This window comes from Otolemur garnettii, unplaced genomic scaffold (genome assembly GCF_000181295.1).
Source record: "Otolemur garnettii isolate 467f Iridium unplaced genomic scaffold, OtoGar3 scaffold00077, whole genome shotgun sequence".
Lineage (NCBI taxonomy): Eukaryota > Metazoa > Chordata > Mammalia > Primates > Galagidae > Otolemur > Otolemur garnettii.
The window spans coordinates 9,271,103-9,282,865 of record NW_003852472.1 but is presented as its reverse complement, the minus strand read 5'-3'; the positions used below and the strand labels follow the sequence as shown (position 1 = coordinate 9,282,865).

General features: G+C 38.0%; 1 protein-coding gene across 1 annotated transcript in view; it reads right to left on the bottom strand.

Moving 5' to 3' along the window:
- The window catches only part of SEPT14 (septin 14), a 49,718-nt gene extending 44,283 nt beyond the window's left edge, over positions 1 to 5,435 (bottom strand). Inside the window, exon 1 of the mRNA XM_012807851.1 lies at positions 5,385 to 5,435. Coding sequence (XP_012663305.1) covers positions 5,385 to 5,435 — 51 coding nt within the window. The remainder of the gene's footprint in view (positions 1 to 5,384) is intronic.
- Positions 5,436 to 11,763: the final 6,328 nt, after the last annotated feature.

Here is an 11,763-nt window from a genome sequence, read left to right as displayed (position 1 = left end):
AGATATTGAAGAAGAAATCCTGCTAGTGCGAGCTACAGAGGGAAGAGACCTAAATCTTCAAACTTTAGGATACTTGGTTGAGTCCAGAACTCTGCATATGCAGAAGTGAATGCAAAGATCTCAGTGGTAATTTAGAGAACAGTTGGCATAGTAAGTGTTGAGCAGGTATTTCTGCTGTCATCTTAAGGAGATCTGGGGAGGCAGAATTTGGACTTCAAATTTTTTCCAAATTAGAAGAGTTTGATAAACACTTTGGGCTTTCTATTTAAACCCTTTAAAGGTCATGTTAAGGATTAACAACCATGTTCAAAGGCAAAAGGTTACTTCCAGCTTGGAGAATAAAACTAAAATAAATTCACCTTTACAAAAGCTAGTACCTTGACTCAATAGGATTTAAGCAACCTGCCAGTGGCCTAACTACCAGATAAAATAAAATGGAATAGTCTTCAGAGGAATATAATAGAATCCAGCCTTTCTACAATATGTCATACACAATATCCAAAGTATAATCAAAATTACTAGATATGAAGAAGCAAAAATTATACATCTTATAGTCAAAAAAGAACATAGCAAATAGAAACAGAGACACACATAACCAGAATGTCAGAATTAGAAGACATAAGATAACTATTATGAATATGCTTAAGGATCTACAGGAAAAAAATGTATATAGAATAAATGAGAGATGATTTCAGAATAGATATATAAACTCTTAAAAATGAAATTATTAGAATGGAAAAAAATACATCTCAAACAAAATAATTATTTTGAATGAGGTTGTTTCACTTCCAGTATCACAAAGTAAGAATCTAATAGGCCCAAACCTTCCATCTACAACAATTGAAAATTGTATACAATACAAAAGTGATCTGAAGAAGTGGGGAGTGGGGAAAAGTGGGAAAATACTGAAGGGAGCCCGACTTGGAAGCCGAGATGGCCATATGAGTTTTCAATGAAAACTTTTAGTTGCATACAGGACAAAGCCATTGCCACAAAGAACATCAAACATTCTAATAAAAGTACTTGTAGTCTTTCTTGAATGAAAAATCAAAAGACAAGATTCAGATAAACCACAGCGTATAATCACAAAAGGAGAAAAGAATCTCAAATTCTGTGTTTGTACTCTGCACAAGTTTATGACTAAATTCTAAGGTAGAATATATGAGATCAATTGGAGGTAGCTCAGACAAAGGTAAGAAAATTTAACTGAGATAACATATGAAAGAGAGAGTTTTTAGTTTAAAGCCATACAAGTTAACTGCCTGCTTTAAAATACTGTGAATATTCTGGAGAAATATGACAAAATTCTGAACTACAGCATAACACTGAAATATCCAGGTTATATTCCAAAATTACTTCATACTGTTTGTCAGGCCAGTCAATGAAAATTAGCATCAAAACAACCTGTTAGAAGTGTTAGGATTGCCAATAAGGATGGATTTTAAAGCAGCTACTCTAAATATGCAAGAGCATGAAGAAAAGTATGCATATGAAATCAATAAAGAGATAGAAGTCCCAGCAAAACAATAAATACTATAAAATTAAGACAAAAGCAGAAGTCAAAGAAGTAGCAAATAGACACATAAAGAAAATTAAACAAGCCAAAATTTTCTGCTTTGAAAAGATGTACCTGGCTAGGCTAACGCAAAATGCAAAATACAACTTGTTCCTATCAGAAATGAAAGATAGGATAGCTCTACAGACCACACAGATAGATAACAATAGAATACTCTGAACACATTTTGTAAACACATTTGAAACAACTTTTTTGCCAGCAAATTTAAAAATAAATTCCTTGGAACAAAACAAGTTATAAAAATAACACAATGGAAAATAGGATCAAGATGGCCCACTGGCCACAGGTAGTATGTGTGCCTCCATGGATTCTCAGATTTTTAACAGATCATCTAGGAGAGAATGCTAGGATTCACCAGGTAAGTGATGGGAGACACCAAAGTGGGTAAAGGGAGGATTCAGGGCAACTTGCTGGACCAAAGACTAGTTAACAGCTGGAAGAAATTCCTGGATGTGGAGAAACAGGACTCCATTCTCTGAGATGAGGTTTTACAATTTGGCTACAAGAGAAACCCTTGACCCACACAAGTCCTGGGCCTAACATATGGAGCTGCCTGGAAACGGCACTGAGAAGTTACTCCAGAATCTACACAGAATCCCACAGGTGTCTAAGCATAAGCAGCTTGAGTCAGGTATTCTGAGAGCCTAGATACCAAAAACCATGGGCATGTGTACAGCTGCAGTGCATTTTGAGGAAGTATAGAAACCAGGTGCTCTGCTGAGAAGGTCCTCACTGCCCTGCTGTGGGCTACTGTTGAGATTGAGACATAGGCAGACAGCATTTTCTATAGCAGTCATCCATGCTGCACACCTGGGCGGGACCACGGCCTTTCAGGTCTCAAATCCAAGGCACCATGTTGAGAGATTGACTTTGAGCTGTGCTCCACCCTTGGGCTGAGTTTAGGCTGATGTGGCTTGAAAGAAGAAGAAGACCTCAAAATAATAAAAGCCATATATGACAACCCATAGATGTTGTAACAAACTAATAGGGACTTTAAAATGACTATGATTAATATGTTAAAATCTCTAATGGAAAATGTATGCAATGTGCCAGACCACATGGATAACTTCAGCAGAGAGATGAAAACTATAAAAAATCAAACAAAAATGATAGAAATGAAATATTCTATCTAATGGTATGTTTGTACCCATTAACCATATGTATACCTAAGTGTTGATCAACCAATTCCAATTTGGTATTGAGTGCTAAGTAGTATGTGGTGGCTGTTTTTCCATTCTTAGGATACTTCACTTAGGAGAGTAGTCTCCAGTTCCACCCAGGTTGTTCCAAAAGGCACTAAATCACCATTTTTATAGCTGAGTAGTACTCCATGGTATACATATACCACTTCTTTATTAATCCATGCATGTATTGACGGGCACTTGGGTTGTTTCCGCATCTTTGCAATCATGAATTGTGCTGCTACAAACACTCAAGTCCAAGTGTTGTTTTTATAGAATGTCTTTTTCCCTTTGAATAAATACCTAGTAGTGGGATTGCTGAAGCAAATGGTAGGTCTACTTTTAGTTCTTTGAGGTATCTCCATACTACTTTCCATAGAGCTTGTACTAGTTTGCAGTCCCTGATCTAATTAAAAAGCTCCTGCATAGCCAAGGACATATCAATAGGGCAAATAGACAACCTACAAAAGGGGAAAAAGTATTTGCATTCTATATACCCAATAAAGGGCTGATAACAAGGATCTACAAAGAACTCTAGCAAATCAGCAAGAAAGATCAAACAACCCCATTAAAAAGTGGGCAAAAGACATGAACAGAAACTTTTCAAATGAAGATAAGACTAATGGCCAACAAACAAATGAAAAAATGCCCAATGTCTATAATCTTCAGGGAAAGTCAAATAAAAAATCACATTGAGACATCAGTTAATTCCAGTGATGATAGCTCATATCAAAAAGTCCCATGACAGCACACACCAGTATGGATCTCAAGAGAAAGAAACACTCAGACACTGTTGGTGGGCCTAGACTAGGCTGTCCACTATCTCCACTTCTATTCATCATAGTGCTGGAAGCAATTAGGCAAGAAGAGGAAATCAAGGATATCCAAATGGAGAAAGAAGAGGTCAAACTATCACTCTTTGTTGATGATGTAGTTTTTTTTTTTTTGAGACAGGAGCCTCAAGCTGTCCCCCTGGGTAGAGTGCCATGGCATCACACTCACAGCAACCTCCAACTCCTGGGCTCAAGCGAGTCTCCTGCCTCAGCCTCCCAAGTAGCTGGGACCATAGGCGCCCGCCACAACGCCTGGCCATTTTTTGGTTGCAGCCATCATTGTTGTTTGGCGGGCCTGGGCTGGGGATTCGAACCCGTCACCTTAGGTGTATGTGGCTGGCGCCTTAGCTGCTTGAGCCACAGGCGCCGAGCCGATGATGTAGTTTTATATGTATAAAACCCTAAAGATTTAACCAAGAGACTCCTGGAATTTATAAATAAATTCAGTCAAGTCTCAGGTTACAAAATCAATATACACAAATCAGTAGCTTTTATATACAACAACAGTGAAGCTAAGAATCAAATCAAAGACACAATATCTTTTACAGTAGCAGCAAAGGAAATAAAATACCTAGGATTATACCGAAGTAAGGAGGTGAAAGACCTCTAAAGGAAAAATTATGAACACTGAGCAAAGAAATCACAGAGGATATAAACAGATGGAAAAAAAATCATGCTCATGGATTGGCAGGATCAACATTATTACAATGTCTATAGCACACAAAGTAATTTATAGATTCAATGCAATCCCCATTAAAATGCTAATGCTATTTTTGCAGAGCTAGATAAAATAATTCTATGCTTCATGTAGAATCAGAAAAGACCCCAAATAGCCAGCACAACCTTCCATAATAAGAACAAATGTGGAGGCATCACTTTACTAGATTTCAAGCTATACTACAGGGCTACAGCAACCAAAACCATGCATAACGCTGTCACAAAAATACAGACATGGAGGGCGATGCCTGTGGCTCAAAGGAGTAGAGCGTCGGCCCCATATGCCAGAGGTGGTAGGTTCAAACCCAGCCCCAGCCAAAAAAAAACCTGCAAAAAAGAAAAAATATGGACATGGACCTATGGATCGGAACAAGGAACCCAGATATGAAATCATCCTCATATTCCCATCTGATCTTTGACAAAGCAGTCAAACCATACACATGGAAAAAGAATCTCTATTCAATATATGGTACTGGGAATACTGGATTGTAAAGGACTAAAATAGGACCTGCACCTCTCACCACTCACAAAAATTAATTCATGATGGATAACAGACTTAAACCTAAGACATGAAACTATAAGAATTCTAGAAGAAAATGTTGGAAAAACTCTTACATATATTGGTCTAGGGAAAGAATTTATGAAGACCCCAACAGCAATCACAGCAACAACAAAAATAAATGCTTTAAAATTTTAAAGTAATAATAAAAAGCAAAACATTAAAAGTTATTTCTTATCAGTATATAAATTATACAACTATATCCATGAAGATAGCACCACTATTCCTCTCACCTATTGGAAGATTATGGAATTTTAATTAATTGTTTTTCTTTGGTGTTAAATAGAAATAGTTTTAGTTTTGCACCACCAGAAAGGTCAGCAAACTCAAGAAACATGTATCATTTAAATCCTCATTGACATTTAATTGCAATTAATATAAAAGTTCATTCATGTTTAAACATAACAAACTAGCCTTTATCATCTAGGCTTATGTCAGTTTACTAAGTCAATATTTTGAATCTATACAATTTTACTGAAGTAGAAAATGTAGAGTTCTCTTTGAAATATCTACTTAACTATTTGCTCATCATCAGGTATATGTGTGGCCATACGCCTTCTTTCCGCCATCCCAGACTGAAAAAGAATAGAAATGAAGAAACAAAGATTGTTTTAAATTACTTACTATATAATTTAGGTCAATAAGGGAGTCTAATATAGACATTTCCCCAAGTTTAGCTTTTAATTCACATTATTGTCCTGCTTTAAACTGGGGTTGTCTTGCTAGACAGGCTTCTATATAATGAATAATATACAATGTTCAGCTTAGAATGTACAGTAATACATTTAAACATAAGTACACAGAAAGCATCTTAACCAAGTTAAACTCCCTATCAAAGTCAAAGGGACTAAGAGCATTCTTCTAAGGGATATATAGACATGAGGAAGGGAAGTAGAAAATTTTGTTTTAAAAATGCCTAAAAGAAAACATAAAGACTCTTTTAGGTACTTACCTTTCGAGAGTAAGGCTTGGGCATTAGGGTGTTCCCACAGAAGAATTAGGACAGCAGAGCTTCTAAAATCTAAACAAGTCCCTTAGACACTAAACTAAAATAACGATACTTCTCATTTATGAAGTACCTATTATGCACCTAGCATTGTACTGAGTGCCAAAGTGCTTCTTTTTGTCCTGAGAGTTGATCTGAAAAAAAAATATTTTTATTGCCAGGTGAAAATTTTCAGATTTAGAAAACTCAAGTAATTTACTTTCCCAGAGTTACAGCTATACAGAAGACACAGATCTGAACTGACTCCAAATTAAATGATCTCTCTACTGGCCCCAATTTTAGACCAAATAAATATGCACTGTGTTTGTAACAGTTGGGAACAAGGGAGGAGAGGTACAAGAGAGCATGCTGTGCTGATTTCTAAACAGAACTGCCTGAGAAGGCCATGCTACCCTACTTTTGAGCCCACGGGAAGATACTAACGATATGAGGCATGTTTTAAATGGAAATATTATAGATGGGATAAAGCCAAAAAGTAAAGCAAACTGAATCAAAGATGGCTCTCTGCCATAATCTCTTCACTTGCTCTATTCTGGGTATTATTCCACTGTAGTATATAAATTTCTATAATTTTCCCTACTATGTAGTAGGATTTTCTAATATAGTGTTCGCTTCTGTGAAATGGTTTACTCCGAACTATTCTATATGAAGATTTTTTTTTATTTATTTAGCAGAAACTTAATGGTGGACATTGCAGTGATTTCTAGTCTTTGGTTATAGTCAACAATGAACATTTCAACCACTGAGGATGGGTTGCTTCTAAATCTCCTTTTCTTTCTCAGCTTTAAAATAAATTACTACAAATCCAAGAGTTTCAATCTCTGTAGAAAGGCTGACTTCTTGGCAAGTGCTCAAAAGATGATTTGAAAACTAGAGACACAAGTTATCTTGTATCTAAAATCCTGAACAACAATTTCTTAAACAAATAGGGGTTTGTTTCTCTCCCTTAAGTCTACAGCAGAAATTCTTTTTTTTTTTTTAAAGGGGCGGTCTTTTATTTTATTTTATTTTATTTTATTTTATTTTTATATTGTTGGGGATTCATTGAGGGTACAAAGAACCAGTTTACACTGCTTGCATTTGTTAGGTAAAGACCCTCTTATAATTGTGTCCTGCCCCCAAGAGGTGTGTCACTAGAGCAGAAATTCTTGAAGTATGGTCCCTGGGCCCCCAAGAATCTTTCAAGCAGCCCATTGGTTCATTTTTTTCTAAATAATACTAGAATTTAATTTGCCTTTTCCACTGTGTTGATATTCCTACTGTCAGTTCAAAAGCAATGGTTGGTAAAATCACTGTAACTATTAGCTCGTGAGTTGTTGGCTCCTGCTTTGGGTTTCTGTTTTTGTGATATTTGGGACATTATATCCTGGACTGCTGTACATGAACCTTTTTTGATTCATTTCTTCCAAAATCACTCACCAGGACTGATTATACTATTCCCCATTCTGTAGCAGATAGCAATAGCAAGATACAGCCCCTGCCTCTAAAGAACTTGCTTATTCACAGGAATAAGATAAGAGACTTCCAGGATTTTTGACAGAAAAACACTTTTTCACACTTAATTTTACAGCTCCTTACCCCTACCCTGTAGGTATATTCCCAAGTTTTGTAGGTGCTCAAGTCACCTGGAGTCCATTTTTTGGCTTCTACCGTGGCATGACACTTCTGGACCAAAAGACTGAGTCTCTACTCCATCCTCCTTTAAGAACCATGAGTTATCCCAGGGTTTTTTTTTTTTTTTTTTTTTTTTTAAAAAAAAAAACAGGACTAGGATCAGTGCCTGTAACTCAGCGGTTAGGACACCAGCACATACACCAGAGTTGGCGGGTTCAAATCCAGCCCAGGCCTGCCAAACAAAATGCCAACTACAACCAAAAAATAGCTGGGCGTTGTGGCGGGTGCCTTTAGTCCCAGCTACTTGGGAGGCTGAGGCAAGAGAGTCGCTTAAGCCTAAGAGTTGGAGGTTGCTGTGAGCTGTGTTGTCCTTTCTACTGCGGGCAACATATGAGACTCTGTCTCAAATAAATAAATTAATTAATAACTAGGACTGGCTCTGTAGATGCAGCAGAAGGGGAAGCAAGAGAGATTCAGAGCATGGAAAGGACTTACCCTGCCATGGCTGGAGGGGGCAGAGTCACATGGAAAACAGGTGAAGGAATGTAGGCAGGCCCAAGGAGCAAAGAATTACTCGTGATGACAGGCAGCAAGGAAGGGCGACCTCAGTCATACAACGGACAAGAGACTCAATTCAGTCAACAAACTGAATGAGACTGGAAGTAGACTCATCTCCAAAGCCTGCAGTATGAAATATAGTTCTGCTAACATTTTAATTGGGGCCTTGCAAGATTCAAAAGACACAACTGGATTCCACCATATCTGGATTTTTTACTTACAGAACTACTACGCTGATAGTTGTAACCCACAAGGAACCTGCCAAACATCTACTCACTTTGGATCCTAACAGCAAATTAAATGCAGGCCAGAGATTACTATGGTAATTATGCCAGAAAGAAACAGTTAGAAAAATGAGAAAATCTGAAATGGAATACAGCCATCCCTCTGTATCCATGGGGGAATGATTCTAGGGCCCCCTCAAATGTCAAAATCCATGAATGCTCAAGTCCTTTTTATGAAATGGTATATTATTTGCATGTAACCTGCATACATTCTTCTGTCTTCTAGTTCAAATCATTTCTAGATTACTTACAGCACCTTATACCACGTAAATGGTATGTATACATCGCATTTATACAGTTCTTATACTGTATGTCTCATTTGGAGAATAATCACAAGAGAAAAAGTCTGTACTTGTTTGGTACAGATGCAACAATCTATTTTTTTCAAGTATTTCTGGTCGGTAGTTGGTTTAATCCATGGATGCAGAATCCACAAAAATAGAGGGCAAACGGTATATCCTTTCACTAAAATTTATTCCTGAAGATAAAAAGTGAAGCTAAGGCTGCAACCAAAGTAAGTTTGTTTGGCTCTTAATAAGTCAACATATACTACCAATACTGTTCAGTCATTTTTGTTCTCAGGAGTCATTGCAAATTTTGAAGTAACTGACAAATTTGCTATTATGAATAATCTGTATGGAACAACTTTAGACAAGACTATTTTTTAAGAAGTTGAGAAAATTCCAATTTGGTACAACCTTAACTTAGTCTGTTTTGCATTGCCATAACAGAATGTCACAGACAGGGTAATTTTCACAGGAAAGAATCTTATTTTGGCTCATGGTTCTGGGCTGGGAAGTCCAGGGACATGGTGGCAGCTTCTAGTTAGAGCTTTCATACTGCTTCAAAATGAGGCAAAAGCAAAGCAAAAGGGCAAGAGAGTGCACATGTGAAAGAGACCACAAAAATTGAGCCAACCTCACTTTTATAATAACCTGCGTTCATGAGAACTACTTCATTCCTAAGGGAACTCACTCCCTCTATACCAGCATTAATCCATACTTGAGAGTTCCACCCTCATGACCCCATCATCTCTTAAAGACCCCATCTCCCAACATGCTCTATTGGCAAATAAGGTTCCAACACATGAATTTTGGTGTGACACTTCCAAATCATAGAGAATTTGCCAAGTGGATACTTCATGGAAAATATTTGGATCTACCATGGGTTATTGAACCAGTAGTGCCAACAGTGAACTTTATTTGCTCTCATGGCCTTGACCACTGTCAGTTTCATAAACTTTGTCAGAAATAGAAGGTAAATATCCTGACTTGCCCTATCACATAGTAGTTTGATGGCTTGACAGTGATAAAGTTTTATTAAGTTTTTGTTGTTGTTGTTGTTCATCTCAGGGATAAAGTGAATGGAAAAAACTTTAACAGCATTTTTTTCCTCTTGTCTTTCTCTTTTAACAATTTTTCTTTAGTATTCACTATTTAGAAGCACAGCTACTCAAGGACACCAGGTGGCCCAAATGCTGTAAATAGCTACATAACCTCCTGCAGGATGCCAGAAGTCCAGTGCAGACCAGAGCAGGCCACTCCAGCTACCTTTAGCTCACATCATTATAAAACCAAAAATCATTCCCCCAAGTGAGAATCACCACTGTTCTCTGTACAGAAATATATAAAGAAGCATGTACAGAAACTACATCTGCCTGTCTGAAATTTCACTCTGTTCATGCTTACGCACCTCATCTGTCTGGTATCTAACTTTAAAATTCCCACATCTCCTTTTGCTCAGAGAGAAAGTGCCTTTAGAACACAAGTTTTCCTTCTCTATTCTTCAGCCAAAGAATTAAAATCCTGAATGCCTTACTAGTTGGGTGTTCTTTCTTTGCAGCTGATATAAAGTAAGGAAAGAACACAGGTTTTTTTTTGGTAATAGACCCCACCTCAACCACTTACCAAACATTGATTGGCTTGGGAAATGAACTTTTGCTGCCAACTTGATAATGTTTCTTAATGAATTCAAACTAAAATTACAAGGCAAAACTGTTCTTATACACCATAACTTATGCTACAGTAAAGTCATTTTTTCCATGACAACTAACATTGTTTGAATCACAAGTTATATCAGGCTGCTTTATATATTTTCAGTGCTGTCAAAAAGGGAAAACAGGAAGTGAGATCCCACCCCTAAAATTAGCAGTAGCTATGTTGTATTTTCCATGTTCAAACTATAGTTCTGGTAGCACTTCCAGACCTCTATGCTAGTTCAAAGGACACCCCTATATTTCAAAATCCTTATAACTTTGCAGTTGAGAAGCTCCCACCTAATCTTCAATTGCAAGTGATTAGTCTGCCATAGACTGACATGCTAAAATGCAAATATCAAAAAGAATACAACAGAACTTTATGTGCTTTCCAAGCAATAAATACAGAACCTCCATAGTTGACCTCCTCCCTACATTGACTACCTTCTGTTTTTTTTTCTTTTTTTTTGAGACAGAGCCTCAAGCTGTCACCCTGAGTAGAGTGCCTTGGCATCACAGCTCACAGCAACCTCCAACTCCCAGGCTCAAGACCCACCTAGGAAGTCATATACAGACAGTTCCCAGACCCCCTGACTCCCCAGCTTCTTCCAGAGTGTCTTGTCTCAGAGTACTCTCTGGGGAGGAGGTGGGGGTGCACCATGTCCTTGGCAGGCCTGAGATGTGTGTGAGAGTTTCTGCAACTTTCAACCAGTGAGAAACAGGAATTGGTGCATAGATACATCAACTTCCTGGTCCCTTAGGGTCATTTCTGTGGTGTGTTCTTAGGTCACAGGGGTCCTCACTGGGATTCAGTTTCGGTTTATTTATTTATTTATTTATTTATTTTTTGAGACAGAGCCTTAAGCTGTCCCCTTGGGTAGAGTGCCGGGGCATCACAGCTCACAGCTCACAGCAGCCTCCAACTCCTAGGCTCAAGCGAGTCTCCTGCCTCTGCCTCCCAAGTAGCTGGGACCACAGGTGCCTGCCACAACGCCCAGCTATTTTTTGGTTGCAGCTGTCATTGTCGTTTTGGTGGGCCCAGGCTGGATTTGAACCCACCACCTTAGGTGTATGTGGCTGGCGCCTTAGCCACTTGAACCACAGGTGCCAAGAGACTACCTTCTTAAGTGAAGGTAATTTTCATAGACCAGACAAGCACCACATGTACTTATCAGTACAGTAGGCCTAGTTCTTTATGTTGACCATTTCTGAACATTGACCAGTTTGTTACAGTCCCTTGGGTGGTCAACTTAGAGACTTCTACTGTATGTTCAAATTAAAGGATATGCACATGGATGATATAAGCATTTGGTAGTACTTGTCTACCTGAAAAAGTTTTCAAAGATGAAACGTGAAATTTCATTATAACTAGCATAAGTATGAAACTTTGCAAGTGATTTTGGTGATCAAGACCACTAATTCTTGGCTCGGCACCTGTGGCTCAAGCAGCTAAGGCGCCA